Source organism: Chiloscyllium plagiosum, chromosome 24 (genome assembly GCF_004010195.1).
Source record: "Chiloscyllium plagiosum isolate BGI_BamShark_2017 chromosome 24, ASM401019v2, whole genome shotgun sequence".
Lineage (NCBI taxonomy): Eukaryota > Metazoa > Chordata > Chondrichthyes > Orectolobiformes > Hemiscylliidae > Chiloscyllium > Chiloscyllium plagiosum.
The window spans coordinates 1,612,190-1,628,650 of NC_057733.1; the positions used below are offsets into that span (position 1 = coordinate 1,612,190).

The 16,461-nt window shown below is 45.4% G+C and overlaps 1 protein-coding gene across 1 annotated transcript in view; it reads left to right on the forward strand.

Moving 5' to 3' along the window:
- LOC122562332 (unconventional myosin-XV-like) overlaps positions 1–16,461 on the forward strand; it is a 447,653-nt gene that overhangs the window by 4,665 nt on the left and 426,527 nt on the right. Inside the window, exon 3 of the mRNA XM_043715207.1 lies at positions 1,547–1,608. Within this exon, the coding sequence (XP_043571142.1) occupies positions 1,547–1,608 (62 nt within the window). The remainder of the gene's footprint in view (positions 1–1,546; positions 1,609–16,461) is intronic.

Here is a 16,461-nt window from a genome sequence, read left to right on the forward strand (position 1 = left end):
ACTCGGGTTTCACCAGTTTCCTCATTTCCCCTCCCCCCAGCCTGTCTCAGTCAAATCCATCAAATTCAGCACCGCCTTCCTAACCTGCAATCTTCTTCCCGACCTCTCCTCCCCCATCCCAGTCTGACCTATCACCCTCACCTTGACCTCTTTCCACCTATCGCATTTCCAATGCCCCTCCCCCAAGTCCCTCCTCCCTACCTTTTATCTTAGCCTGCTGGACACACTTTCCTCATTCCTGAAGAAGGGCTTATGCCCGAAACGTCGATTTTCCTGTTCCTTGGATGCTGCCTGACCTGCTGCGCTTTTCCAGCAACACATTTTCAGCTTCCACACATCCAGTCTCCAAATGAGACTCCATTTCGTGAAGTACTTCATTAGCTATTTAAATGATTTGAGAAATCTTGAAGTGATGAAAAGTGCTATATAAATGCAAATCTTTATTGTTCCTTTATTTTGTCAACCCAGAAACATTGAAATCATACAGAAATGATCGCTTGCATTTTGCACTATCGTCCTGCCCCAGTTTGTTTGGGATAAGGCAGTCAAAACCTAATACTGAGACCTGTGCTGCCTCTTTGTTATGACTTTAAATTCTCTCCAATGTCACAAATCTCCACTTGCCCCACCTTGTTTGAAACACCTACCTGCTGCCCTGTCCCTGCCAAACGCAGGCATATGTATGCATTCCTGCATCATGCCTCATTTCCCATTTGTAATCTCCTTGAGCTGCTATTGCCTGTGGGTCATATGTAGTGTTGGGTTCATGGAAACAACACAAAAGGAGGGAAAAGATTAAAGAGTAGCTCCTGCTGACCCCAAGTGGCTCAAAAGGCCCACTCCTGAACCATAAGTCATGCCTTTGATGGAATATTTTGGGGCCTCTTTAATTTTTCTGTTCACCTCTTATGATTCTGCAGTGGTAGATCCCAGGAGAGCAGTACAAACAAGATTGTAGCCTCGCTACTCAGGCCTGTAGCTTACTCCAGCTTTCCTTTTAATATATTTTCCAGTCAATCTGTGCTGTTGGAACTCCCCCTGAACCACAAGGCCATATTGTGGACAATTGCTGCCTCACGGGCACAGTGTACACAGTGCATCTGAAACACCTAAAGTAACTATTATCATGCTTACAGTGTTACTTTAAACGGAACAGGGATATTATCTAAGTATCCTGGACAGTGTCCCTCCTGTAACAAATCCTGAGAATTGATCATTCTTTTCAATGCTGTCTGTGAGATCTTACTGTATAAGTTGTTGCTGCACTTGCCAAGGGAAACTATTTCTTCAATGTAGAAATAACTCATTGTGATCAAAGGTTTCTGCACGATGTGACAATGTACTGTAGGTTTCCAGCTCAGATCTAATGGCCTCCATTCCTGTTCATTTATTTCTCCCTGACTATTGTTCTGGGTCCCTAGTCTTCAACTCCCTTTGCAGCAAAGTTCTCAAGAAGAAAGATGCCTATGTTACTTTGATTTTTAAAAAAATGTCAGGGTCTCTGATTAGTCAGATAATTTGATGCATCCAATGTTCTTTATTTCAGCCAAGCTTCAGTGAAAACCACAACCTTGAGCCTGAGGAGGTGGACGATCTATCCAACTTAGAGTAAGATAGAAAGTTCATTTCATTGGTTTTATGAACTGTGAAGGAAGTGATAGTCTTCAAGAGGGCACAGGAGAAAGTGAGGACTGCAGATGCTGGAAAACAGAGTCAAAAGGTGTGGCTGTGGAAAAGTACAGTAGGTCAGGCAACATCTGAGGAGCGGGAGAATCAACATTTTGGGCATAAGCCCTTCATCAGGAATGTGGGGTAAGGGAAGGGAGCTGAGAGAAGGTAGTTGGGAAAGCGATAGATAGATGGAGGTAGGGAGTGATGGTGATAAGTCAGAGTGGAGAATGGAGCAGATAGGTAGGAAAGAAGATGGACAGGTAGGACAGTTCGAGAGGACGATGCCAAGTTGGAGGGTTGATTTTGGATTGAGGTGGGAGGAGGGGAGATGAGGAAACTGGTGAAATCGATGTTGATGTCATGTGATTGGAGGCTGCCAAGGCAGAATATAAGGCGTTCTTCCTCCAGGCGACGGGCGGCTTGGATTTGGCAGTGGAGGAGTCCCAGGACTTGCATGTCCTTGGTGGAGTGGGAGGGAGAGTTGAAGTGGCTGGCCACAGGGTGGTGGGGGTGTTTGATGCGTCTTTCCTGGAGATGTTCCTGAAATGTTCCACGAGTTAGCATCCTGTCTCCCCAATGTACAGGAGACCACATCAAGAGCAATAGATACAGTAGATGAGGTGTTTGGATATGCATGAAAACCTCTGTCAAATGTGAAAGGATCCTTTGGGGCCTTGGACAGAGGTGAGGGTAGAGGTGTGGGCACAGGTTTTACACCTTTTGTGGCAGCAATGGAAGGTGCTGGGAGTGGAGGGTGGATTGGTGGGAGGCGTGGACCTAATGAGAGAGTCGCAGAGGGAATGGCCTCCGTGGAATGCTGATAGGGATGGGGAGGGAAATAGATCTCTGGTGGTGGGGTCTGGTTGTAGGTGGTGGAATGGCAGAGGAGAATCTCCAGAGGAATCTGGAGATTAGTGGGGTGGAAGATAAAGACCAGTGGGGTTCTATCCTTGTTGTGGTTGGAGGTGTACGGTTCAAGGACGGAGATGCGCTGGAGGGCATTGTTGACCATGTGGGAGGGAAAATTGCAGTCCTTGAAATAGAAGGCCATCTGGGATGTCCTGGAGTGGAATTGCTCCTCCTGGCAGCAGAAATATCTGAGTCGGTGGAATTGGGATTAAAGGATAGCATTTTTACAGGAAGAGGGTTGGGAGGAGGTGTAGTCCAGGTAGCTGTGGGAGTTAGTAGGTTTGAAGTCGATGTCCACATTAAATCAGTCACCAGAGATGTAGACGGAGAGGTCCATGAAAGGGAGGGAGGTGTCTGAGATAATCCAGGTGAACTTGAGGTCAGGGTGGAAGGTATTTGTGAAGTTGATGAACTGTTCAACCTCTTTGTGGGAGCACAAGGTGGTGCTGAAACAGTCATCAATGTAGCAGAGGAAAAGGTGGAGAATTGTGCCAGTGTAGTTGTGGAAAATGGTCTGTTCTACGTACCCAACAAAGAGGCAGGCATAGCTGGGCCCCATGTGGGTGCCCATAGTCTGAATGAAGTGGGAGGATTTGAAGGAGAAGTTGTTGAGGGTGAGGACCAGTTCTGCCAATCAAATAAGTGTGTCGGTGGAGGAGTACTGGTTGGGTTAGCCAGGAGGAATAAGTGGAGGGATTGGAGGCCTTTGCCATGGCAGATGGACATGTACAGGATTGTATATCCATGGTGAAGATGAGGCGTTGTGGGCCAAGGGAATGGAAGTCATGGAGGAGGAAGAGGTGGTGCCCCGAATCGATGTGGGGTGTTCCTGGAACAAGGGGGACAGTTTGGTGTCAAGATATGAGGAGATAAGTTTGGTGGGGCAGGAGCAAGTGGAGATTTGGGTCAACTGGGGCAATCAGGTTTGTGAATTTGGCTAAGAGGTAGAACCAGACAGTGCGGGGTTCCGGGACTATGAGGTTGGAGGAGGCTGTGTTTAGGAGATACCCATAGGTGATGAGGTTGTGGATAGTCTGGGAGATGATGGCTTGGTGATGGGAGGTGAGGTCGTGGTCGTGACTTCAGCAGTGTAGATGTCAGTGCACCAAACTACCACTCAACCCCCTCCCTTGTCCGCCATGGCAAAGGCCTCCAAGCCCTGTTTCTTAGAAGCCATGGGCACTGGTATGGGCCCCAGCCATGCCCGCCTACTTGTAAAAGTTTTATTAAGCAGTACACAGTTTACAAAACAATTAACATTATGTAAAGAAACAACAATTTTACAAGGCAGAGGAGCAGCAAAGTCAGGCCCCAAATCCTCTCCTACTTCTATATTAAGTTCCCCTTGTGATAAATGACCACATTCTATTAGCTTGCCTAATTACTTGTCAAAGGATACACTAAGCTTTTGTGATTCATGTGCCATGGCACTTGCTAAACAATCCCAATTGTGTCACTAATTATTCTTACAAGCAGTTTAAAGTTATCAGTCAGGCTCGCAGTGCAGTCACTGCAGCTCAATTACACTTGCTAGAAAAGACATATTCACATTCAGGGTCTGTCATTTTGAAACAGAAATAACATGCCCACACATTGCGCTAATTTGAACTAAACAAAAAGATTAGAGGACAGCTATTCCATAGAAGACAGAGGGTGGTGGTAGATGGAAAGTATTCAGCTTGGTGACCAGTGGTGTTCCACAAGGATTGGTTCTGAGACCTCTGCTCTTTGTGATTTTTGTAAATTACTTTGGAATAAGGAAGTGGAAGGGTGGGTTAGTAAGTTTGCCGATGGCACAAAGTTTGGTGGATTTATGGATAGTGTGGAGGGCTTTTGTAAGTTGCAACGGGACATTGACATGATTCAGAACTGGGCTGAGAAGAGGCAGATGGAGTTCAACCTGGAAAAGTGTGAAGTAATTCACTTTGGAAGGTTGAATTTGAATGCAGAATACAGGGTTAAAGGCAGGATTCTTGGCAGTTTGGAGGAACAGAGGGATCTTGAGGTCCATGTCCATACATCCTTCAAAGTTGCCACTCAAGTTGATATGGTTGTTAAGAAGGTGTCTAATGTGTTGACTTTCATTTGCAGGAGGATTGAGTTTAAGAGCTGCAACTCTATAGAGTTAGACCACACTTGGAATATTGTGTCTAGTTGTGGTTGCCTCATTAAAGGAAGGATGTGGAAGCTTTAGAGAGGATGCAGAGGAGATTTACCAAGATGCTGCCTGGACTGGAGGGCATGTCTTATAAAGAAAGGTTGAGGAAGCTAAGGCTTTTCTCATTGGAGGAGAAAGTGAGGTCTGCAGATGCTGGAGATCAGAGCTGAAAATGTGTTGCTGGAAAAGCGCAGCAGGTCAGGCAGCATCCAGGGAACAGGAGAATCGATGTTTCGGGCATAAGCCTGACCTGGATGCTGCCTGACCTGCTGCGCTTTTCCAGCAACACACTTTTTTCTCATTGGAGCGAAGAAGGATGAGAGGTGACTTGCTACAGGTGTACAAGATGTTGAAAGGCATAGATAGAGTGGATAGCCAGAGATTTTTCCATGGCAGAAATGTTTATCATGAGAGGTCATAATTTTAAGATAATTGGAGGAAGGTTTAGGGGAGATGTCAGAGGTTGGTTCTTTACACAGGAAGTGCTGGGTGCGTGAAATGCACTGCCAGCAGTGGTAATGCAGTCAGATACATTAGGGACATTTAAGTGACTTTTGGATAGGCACATAGAAGATAGTACATTAAAGGGTTTGTAGGTTAGTCTGATCTTTGAGTAAGATAAAAGGCCAGTACAACATCGAGGGCCGAAGGGCCTTTCCTTGCTATACTGTTCTATGTTCTATTCCTGATGTGTTTCCTATGGCAATGTTTTGACCAATCAGAGTCAACTTGCCTGATATGAATTTAAATATGAGCATGGCTGTTAACTGAAAGCAACAAATGCTGGAGATCGCAATGGGTCAGAAAGTATCCATGGAGAGAGAGCAAACTAATGTTTTGAGTCTGGATGACTGTTCAAAAGAAACTCTTCAGTACAGATTCCAGCATCTGCAGTAACTTTGGCTGTTAACTGTTCCTTTGTGCTTTCTTCATGGAAAACCCTCTTCTAATTAGACTCCATTTGCCAACCTAACAATAATTTCTTGTCATGGAACATAAATTGTTTCTATCTTTCACGTCTAGCATTCTTGTGATTTTGTCCTGATGAGTTCAAGATGGAAGACTTTGCCAGTATTTCTCTTTTTCAGCAACATGCAAGTTCTGTTCCAGCAAGATTAGGCATGGTAAGGAACAGTGAAAAGCTATTTTGCTCTGACCTCTTGTGGGCAACCTTGGAATATTCTTTGTTTTGTGTTATTCCCTTCTACCACTGAAGATGGGTGGCTCCTTGTGTTTAGACTGTTTTTCAGTGAACACTACATCTCAATAAGTAACAGATAGATTTTTTAAAAACCCTGTTAGTATGTGGGCCAAGAAAGAGCTGATTAGTTTTTGGTGGTGTTGTGGATCTAGATTTGGATCTTAGAATCTTAGAAGAATGTTCCTTTTACTTTCTCATGCAAAATGGCCATCACTGGCTAGGCTAGCACTTACTGCCTGTTCCTTGAGAAGATGGCGGTGACCTGCCTGGTTAGTTTGTCTCTTATTGGAGATGATCATAGTCTGGTTTTTGTGTAACCTGAATGTGTAACCTTATTGCCACATGTCAGTTGAAATCTGGATATTTTACAGGTCTTGTTGAATTTGAACATGGACTGCTTCAGTAGCTGAGGAATCATGAGTGGTGAACATTGTGCAATCATCCACAAACATACCCACTTTTGACCTTATGATGAAGGGAAGGTAACTGATGAAGCAGCTGAAGATGGTTGGGTCTAAGAGACTACCGTGAGGAACTCCTACAGAGATGCCCCGGAGATGAGATGACTGACCTCCAACAACCACTACTATCTTCCTTTGAGCCAGGTGTAACTCCAATTAGCAGCGAGTTTGCCCCATTATTCTCATTGATTCTTGTTTTGCTGGTGCTCCTTGATGCCACATTCAGTTGAATGTTGCCTTGATGTCAAGGGCTATCACTCTTACCTCACCTCTGGAATTCAGCTCTTTTGTCCATGTTGGAACAAGGCTGTAATGAGGTCAGTAGCTCAGTGGCCCTGGCAGAACCCAAACTGAGCAGCACTGAGCAAGTTATCGCTGAGCAGGTGCTGCTTGGTGGTGCTGTTGATGATACCTTCCATCACTTTACTGATGATCGAGAGTGGAGTGATGGGGTGGTAATTGACTGACTTGGATTTGTCCAGCCTTTTGTGCACAAAGCATACCTGAGCAATTTTCCACATTGTCAGATAGATACCAGTGTTGTAGCTTGGTGAGGGGAATGACAAGTCTGAAGCTCAAGTGTTCAGTACTATTGCAGGATGTTGTCAGGGCCCGTAGCCTTTGCAGTATCTAATGCTTTCAACCATTTCTTGATGCCAAATTTACTGAAGACTGATATCTATGATGCTGGGGACCATTGGAGGAGGTCAAGATGGATCATCCAGTTGGCATTTCTGGCTGAAGATTGCTGCAAATGTTTCATCCTTATCTTCTGCCCTGATGTGTTGGGCTCTTTCATCATTGTGGATGGGAATATTTGTGAAGGCTGTTCCTCCAATGAGTTGTTTAATTGTCCATCACCATTCATGACTAGATGTGGCAGGACCACACAACTTAGGTTTGATTCATTGGTTGTGGAATCACTTAGCTCCATCTATCATCGTGCTGTTTATACTGTTGGCATGCTGTTTCGTAGTTTCACCAGGTTGACACCTCATTTTTAGGTATGTCTGGTGCTGCTCTTGGCATGCCTTCCTGCACTTTCTGTTGAATCAGAGTTGTTTCTCTGGCTTAATGGTAATGGTTGAGTGAGAGATATGCCAGGCCATGACGTTGCAGATTGTACTGGAGTACAATTCTGTTCTATTGATGGTCTTCAACGCCTTATAAATGCCCAGTCTTGAATTGCTAGATCTTCAAAGTGTGCCCCATTTAACACAGTGACAGATCCCCATAGTACAATGGCATGTGAAGACGGGACTTCACAAGGATGGATCCAAGTATGTTTTTTCCCTCATGTTCATTCCCTCACCATCTGCCACAGACTCTGTTTCATAGCTATAAGGCCATAAGGCCAAAGGAACAGAAATTAGGCCATTCAATCATGATTGATAGGTTTTTGAATGCCCTTTTCCTACTTTATCTCCATAAACGTTGGTCACCTTGGCAATCCAGAACTTATCTATCTTTGTTTTAAATATTCTCAATGACCTGGCCTCCACAGCCTTCTGTGGCAATAAATTTCACAGATTCACAGCTCTCTGGCTAATGAAGTTTCTCCATAGGTTCAGGGTAAGAGGGGAAAGACATGACAGGGACCTAAGGAGCAACTTTTCACGCAGAGTGTGGTGCATGTATGGAATGAGCTGCCAGAGGAAGTGGTACAATTACAGAGGCTGGTACAATTACAGCATTTAAAAGGCATCTGAATGGGTATATGAATAAGAAGGGTTTAGAGGGATATGGGCCAAGTGCTGGCAAATGGGAGTAGATTAGGCTAGGATATTTGGTTGACATAGACGAGTTGGACCAAAGACTCTGTTTCGATTCTGTACTTCTCTATGTTTCGATGACTTTAAAAGGTCATCCCTTTACTGTAAGGCTGGGCCCTTAGGTCCTCATCTCTCCTGTCAATGGAAACATCTACCTAATGTCTATCCAGAGTCGAGAGCGTGGTGCTGGAAAAGCACAGCAGGTCAGGCAGCATCCGAGTAGCAGGGAAATTGATGTTTCAGGCATAAGCCCTTCATCAGGAATGGGGCTTGTGGGCCGGGGAGCTGAGAGATAGATGGGAGGGGGCTGGAGTTGAGGGGAAGGTAGATGAGAATGCGATAGGTAGATGAAGGTGAGGGGGAAGGTAATAGGTCGGAAGGGAGGGTTGAGTGGATAGATGGGAAAGGTGATGGATAGGTCAAGTTGGAGGCTTGGTACTAGGATAATGCTGTGGGGGAGGGGAAATGAGGAAACTGGTGAAATCCACATTCATCCCATGTGATTGCAGAGTCCTCCTCCAGGCATTGGATGGTAACTCCCCGACTCACTCTGCCGAGGACATGCAGGTCGTGGGCCTCCTCCACCGCCTCTCCCTCACCACCCAGCGACTGGAGGAAGAACGCCTCATCTTCCGTCTCGGAATGCTTCAACCCCAGGGCATCAATGTGGACTTAACTAATTTCCTCATTTTCCCTCCCCCCACCTTACCCCACTTCCAAACTTCCAAACTTCCAGCTCAGCACCGTCCTCATGATCTGTCCCACCTGTCAATCTTCCTTCCCACCTATGACTCTATGACTCTATCACCTTTACCTCTTCCTCCATCCAGCTATTGCACTGTCAGCTATCTTCTCCCCAGCCCCACCCCCTCCCATTTATCTCTCCACCCCTGAGGCTTCCAGCCTCATTCCTGATGAATGGCTCCAGCCCGAACCATTGATTTTCCTGTTCCTCGGATGCTGCCTGACCTGCTGTTCTTTTCCAGCACCACTCTGATCGGGTGGTAAGGGTTTGGCGATGGAGGAGCCCAGGACCTGCATGGCCTTGGCAGAGTGGGAGGGGAGGTTTCAGTGTTCAGCCATGAGGCGGTTGGTTGGTGCAGGAGTCCCAGAGATGTTCTCTGAAGCGATTTGCAAGTAGGTGTCCTGTCTCCCCAAAGACATGCAGGTCTTGGGATACCTCCATCACCAAACCCTCCTGAGGGACAAAGGTACATGATAATTAGCAGGAGGTTTCCTTGTCCATTTTTAACTTGATGCTGTGATGCTTCATGGGATCTGGATTGAGTGTTGAGGACTCCCTCCTGACTCTAGAGCTGCTCCTTTTTTGAGGTATTTTATGTGTTGGAGGTGATTTCCTCAAATTCCAGGAACAGTAATTACTGTTTAATAAACTGTTGCATTGTTTTGGAATTTTGGTGAAAAAAAGGATCAAAACAACGGCACTTTAAAAAGGAGGAAGGCAGACAAAAGCAGAAACCACATGGTCAGAGAAAGAAATCTGCACTACTGTCTGACACAACGGTGAAGTTGCACAGTTACTGCCTTTGCTGTTTGAGTTCAAGTATCTCTGGACATCAGAGTGCATCTAGGAAAAATGAACAAACAGCAAAATTCACAACTGACCTTGGAAGAACCTGTGCAGGACAGCTCACAGCATGGGAGAAGCAAAGTGCATAGGTTTTAAGTGTAACCTTGCTGTAAATCTACAATAGTAAGTAGAGCGGGTTCTTTTCTGATTATATGTTTTATTGAGGTCTGTCTCTTGATAAATTTTTAAAAATATAAAACATAGATACTAAGTTAACCTGAAGCAGTGTTTTTTTAGAGCAATAAGATGATGCTATTTTCTGGGTCTGTAGATTGTGAAGGAGCAAAGGTGGCCTTTAGTAGAGTGATGTGCTCTTCCTGGCTGAGGTGACAGTTTATGGAGAATTCCATATTACTGTTGATTATGTCTGCAAGAAGTGTCTTTGGTTGCAAACCCTAATATATTGCATGGATTGGTTGCAGCGACAGTTAGAGGCAATAAGGAATTTACAGGAGCTCGGGGATGTGATGAATGGCAGTTACAGGAAGGGAGAAAAACTGCAGACACAGTCAGATAGCTGGGTTACCTCCAGGAAAGTTCAGAGAAGGAGGTAGGTAGTGCTGTCTCCTGTGGCTGTCCCCATCTCAAACAAGCATGCTGCTTTGGAAAATATAGGGGGTGAGACACTCTCAGGGGAATGCAGTGCTAACAGTCGAGTTTCCGGTACTGAACTGGCTCTAATGTAATGAAGGGTTCGTCAGGTTCTAAGTGACCAATTGTGATAGGGACTTTTTAGTCAGAGGCACAGATGGACGTTTCTGCAGCTAGGAGAGTTTTTGGAGCTGCTTGGGAGGATTTAAACTGGTAGGGTTTGCGGGGTGGGGAGTAGTTGTTTGGGACCCAGGGAGCTAGTCAGGAAAGAGATCTTTCTGAGACTGGTGCAGTTGGGAAAAGGAGTGAGTCAAACAGTCAGGGCAGGCAGGAGCAAAGCCAAGAACGAGGTAGGACTGATCAATTAAACTACATTTATTTCAAGACAAGAGGCCTAACAGGGAAGATAGATAATCTCAGGGCCTGGTTAGGAACATGGAATAGGATTATCATAGCAATTAGAGTGACTTGGCTCAGGGATGGACAGGACTGGCAGCTTAATGTTCCAGGATAGAAATGCTATCAGAAGGAGAGAAAGGGTGGGTCGCAAGAGAGGAGGGGGATGGCATTTTTGATAAGGGATAGCGTGATGGCTGCACTTAAGAATATTCCGAGGAATATATTCAGGCAAGTTATTTGGGTGGAACTTAGCAATTAGAAAGGCATGACCACCTTATTGGGATTGTATCATTAACCCCCAATAGTCAGTAGGAAATTGAGAAACAAATTTGTAAGGAGATCTCAGTTATCTCTCCGAATAATAGGGAGATTACGTTAGGAGATTTTAACTTTCCAAACATAGACTGGGACTGCCATAGTGTTAAGGAATTTGGAGAGGAATTTGTTAAGTGTGTACAAGAACATTTTCTGATTCAGTATGTGGATATACCTACTGGAGAAGATGCAGAACTTGACCTACTCTTGGGAAATAAGGCAGGACAGGTGACTTTGGGGCCAGCAACAATAATTCTAGTTGTTTTAAAATAATTATGGAAAAGGATGAACCAGATCTAAAAGTTACATTTCTAAATTGGAGAAAGGACAATTTTGACGGTATTAGGCAAGAACTTTCAAACGTTGATTGAGGATGGATTGCCTGTGACACCAAAATTGGAGGTTAGTGGACAGCGAAGAAGGTTCCCTCAGAGTACAACGGGATCTTGATCAGATGGGGCAATGGACCGAGGAATGATAGATGGACTTTAATTTAGATAAATATGAGTTGCTATTTTGGAAAGGCAATTCAGGGCAGGACTTACACATTTAGTGTGAAGGTCCTGGGGTGTATTGCTCAACAAAGACATCTTGGAGTGCAGGTTTATAGCTCCTTGAAAATGGAGTTGCAGGTAGATAGCATAGTGAAGAAGGTATTTAGTATGCTTTCCTTTATTGGTCAGAGCATTGAATGTAGGAGTTGGGAGGTCATGTTGCGGCGTTACAGGACATTGACTAGGCCACTTTTGGAATATTGTGTGCAGTTCTGGTCTTCCTCCTATCAGAAGGATATTATGAAACTTGAATGAGTTCAGAGAAGATTTACAAGCATGTTGCAAGGGTTATGATTCGGAGATGCTGGTGTTGGACTGGGGTGTACAAAGTTAAATATCACACAACACCAGGTTATAACCCAACAGGTTTAATTGGAAGCACACTAGCTTTCGGAGCAATGCTCCTTCATCAGGTGATTGAGGAAGGAGCGTCGCTCCGAACGCTAGTGTGCTTCCAATTAAACCTGTTGGACTATAATCTGGTGTTGTGTGATTTTTAACGTTACCAGGGTTGAAGGGTTTGAGCTATTGCGAAATACTAAATAAGCTGGCGATGTTTTCCTAAAGCATCAGCAGGTAAGGGGTGACCTTAGAAATGTATATAAAGTCATGAGGGGTATGGATAGGGTAAGTAGACAAGGTCTTTTCTGTTGGGTGGGGGAATCCAGAACCAGAGGGCATAGATGTAGGGGGAAAAATTTAATAGGGACTGAAGAGGCAATTATTTCTCGCAGAAGATGGTATATGTATGGAATGAGCTGGCAGAGGAAATGGTGGAGGCTGGTTAGAATTAGAACATTCAAAAATCATCTAGATGGATATCTGAGAGGGATAGAAGCAAACGGTATGGGAAATTATTTAATTGAGTGAGGGGGAATTACAGTGATATTAAGCAGGAATTGGGGCACCTAAATTGGGAACAAATGTTCTCAGGGAAATGCATAACAGAAATGTGGAGGTTGTTCAGGAAGCACCAGCTGATTAGTGCTACAAGTTTGTCCCACTGAGGCAAGGAAGGGATGGTAGGTTGAAAGAACCTTGGGTGACAAGGAATATGGAACATCTAGTCAAGAGGAAGAAGGAAGCTAACTGAAGGTTGAGGAGGGAAGAATCAGACAAAGCTTTAGAGGTTTACAAGGTAGCCAGGAAGGAACTGAAGAATGGACTTAGGAGAGCTGGAAGGGGGCATGAAAATGCTATAGCGGGTAGGGTTAAGGAAAACTATAAAAGGTTCTATTTCTGTGAGGAAGAAGAGGATGGCCAGAGTAAAGGTAAAGCCAATCAGAGATAGTGGAGGGAACCTGCGCCTGGAGTCAGAGGAAGTGGGGAGGTCCTTAATGAGTACTTTATTTCAATATTCACTACTGACAGGGACCTTAATATTTCTGAGGATAATGTGAAACAAACTGATATGCTCAAACAGGTTGAAGTTAGGAAGGAGGATGTGCTGAAAATTTTCAAAAACATAAGGATAGATAAGTCCCAGGGGCCAGATGGGATATATCCCAGGTTACTACAGGAAGCAAGGAAAGAGATTGCTGTGCCTTTGGTGATGATCTTTGCATCCTCTATCTACTGGAGTAGTGCCAGAAGATTGTGGGGTGGAAAATGTTATTCCCTTGTTCAAGAAAGGGAGTAGGGATAATCCTGAGAATTACAGACCAATCAGTCTTACGTAAGAGCTGGGCAAAGTAATGGAGATGATTCTGGGAGACAGGATTTATGATTATTTGGAGTCAGGAGAGGACATGAGAAGTCGTTGGCAGAGAGGATTAAGAAAACCCTAAAGCTTTCTTTTGGTATATCAGGAATAAAAGAATGACTAGGGAGAGATAAGGACCAGTCAAAGGCAATAGTGGGAAGTTGTGCATGCAGTCCTAGGAGATAGGGGAAGCGCTAAATGAATATTTTTCATCACTTTTCACACTGGAAAAAGACAATGTTATTGAGGAGAATACTGAGATACAGGCTCCTAGAATAGACGGGATTGAGGTTCACAAGGAGGAGGTGTTAGCAATTCTGCAAAGTGTGAAAATAGGTAAATCCCCTATGTTGGATGGGATTTATCCTAGGATAGAAAAAACACACCGGATCATCAACGCCACACTCACAGGAATCCGATTCACGAGAGAAGAAGAAAAGGATAGCCAACTCCCATTCCTAGAAGTGATGATACAGAGAACACCAGACGGAGAATTCACTACAAGAACACCAGACGGAGAATTCACTACACTATATAGGAAAGCCACACACACAGACCAAGTCCTAAACTATGAAAGTAACCACCCCAACACACACAAACGAAGCTGCATCAGGACACTATTCAAAAGGGCCACAACACACTGCAGTACACCAGGGCTGCAAAAAGAAGAAGAAGAACACCTATACAAGATATTCGCCAAAAACGGATACCCGCGCAACTTCATCAGCAGATGCCTAAGAGAAAGACCATGGAACGAGGACATACCACAACCAAAAGGACTAGCCACATTACCATACATCAGGAGCATTTCGGAACTGACTGCCAGACTACTGCGACCCCTAGGACTCATAACGGCACACAAACCAACAGCCACGCTCAGACAACAACTCACCAGAACGAAGGACCCGATACCCAACATGAGCAAGACGAATGTAGTGTACAAAATACCATGCAAGGACTGCACTAAACACTATATAGGACAAACCGGAAGACAGCTAACAATCCGCATACATGAACATCAACTAGCCACGAAACGACACGACCAGCTATCCTTAGTAGCCACACACGCAGACAACAAGCAACATGAATTCGACTGGGACAACACCACTATCATAGGGCAAGCCAGACAGAGAACAGCCAGGGAATTCCTAGAGGCATGGCATTCATCCACAAACTCCATCAACAAACACATCGACCTGGACCCAATATACCAACCACTACAGCGGATAGCTGAAACTGACAACTGGAAGCGGCAGGGACAGACCACTATAAACACCGGAGGAAACATCAAAGAAGCGCTTCGCAGGAGGCTCCCAAGCACTGATGATGTCGCCTAACCAGGGGACGAAACGTTTGCAACAAAAACTTCCAGCTCGACGAACAGAACCACAACATAGTCCATTTAAGCGTCTCTTGGATAGGCACATGGAAGTTAGTACAATGAAGGGTGTGTTCGTCTGACCTTTGAGTGGGATAAAAGGCCAGCACAGCATTGATGATTGAAGGACCTGTACTGTGCTATACTGTTTTACATTCTACGTTCTATGTTCTAAGAATAGGAAGGGTTTAGACAGTTATGGACCAAGTGCTGGCAAATGGGACTAGATTAGAATCTGGTCGGCACAGATGAGTTGAACCGAGGTGTCTGTTTCCATGCTGTACATCTCTATGATTCTATGACTGTATACAACTGTGCTGCTATTTCTGTTGGGTCTGTTCTGCTGGTTTGGTCAGGACATATCCAGGGACTGTAATGGTGGTGTCTGGGACATTTGTCTGTAGGGTTTGATTCTGTAAGCATGACTACACCCGATGGCCTCCTTCTTTAGAGACCGCAATTTCCCTTCCCACGTGGTTAAAAATGCCCTCCAACGCATCTCGTCCACATCCCACACATCCGCCCTCAGATCCCACCCCTCCAACCGTAACAAGGACAGAAGCCCCCTGGTGCTCACCTTCCACCCTACCAACCTTCACATAAGCTAAATCAACCGACGACATTTCCACCACCTCCAAACGGACCCCACCACCAGGGATATATTTCCCTCCCCATCCCTTTCCACCTTCCGCAAAGACCGTTCCCTCCGTGACTACCTGGTCAGGTCCACGCCCTCCCCAACAACGCACCCTCCCCTCCTGGCACCTTCCTCTGCCACCTGCACCCACACCTCCTCCCTCACCTCCATCCAAGGCCCCAAAGGAGCCTTCCACATACATCAAAGTTTTACCTGCACATCCACCAATATCATTTATTGTATCCATTGTTCCCGATGCGGTCTCCTCTACACTGGGGAGACTGGACGCCTCCTAGCACTTTAGGGAACATCTCTGGGACACCCACACCAATCAACCCCACTGCCCTGTGGCCCAACATTTCAACTCCCCCTCCCACTAGCCGAGGACATGGAGGTCCTGGGCCTCCTTCACCACCGCTCCCTCACCACCCGACGCCTGGAGGAAGAACGCCTCATCTTCCGCCTCGGAACACTTCAACCCCAGGGCATCAATGTGGACTTCACCAGTTTCCTCATTTCCCCTTCCCCCACCTCACCCCAGTTCCAACCTTCCAGCTCAGCACTGTCCCCATGACTTGTCCTACCTACCTATCTTCCTTTCCACCTATTCACTCCATCTTCCTCTCTGACCTATCACCTTCATTCCACCCCCATTCACCCATTGTACTCTTTGCTACCTTCCCCCACCCTCCTCTCTGACCTATCACCTTCATCCCCACCCTCACTCACCTATTGTACTCTATGCTACTTTCTCCCCACCCCACCCTCCTCTCATTTATCTCTCCACCCTTCAGGTACTCTGCCTATATTCCTGATGAAGGGCTTTTGCCCGAAACGTCGATTTTCCTGCTCCTCGGATGCTGCCTGAACTGCTGTGCTTTTCCAGCACCACTCTAATCCAGAATCTGGTTTCCAGCATCTGCAGTCATTGTTTTTACCTATATCAATCTGTTGTTTGTCTGAGACAGTTCCCCAATTTTGGCACATGCCCTGAGATGTTAGAAATGAGGACTTTGCAGCGTGTACAGAGCTGTTTCAGCTGTTGCTTTTCCAATGCCTGAGTTAATATCCAATGTGGTTTCATTTCCTTGTTGAGAGTTCATTGTAATTTATTGAGCTGAG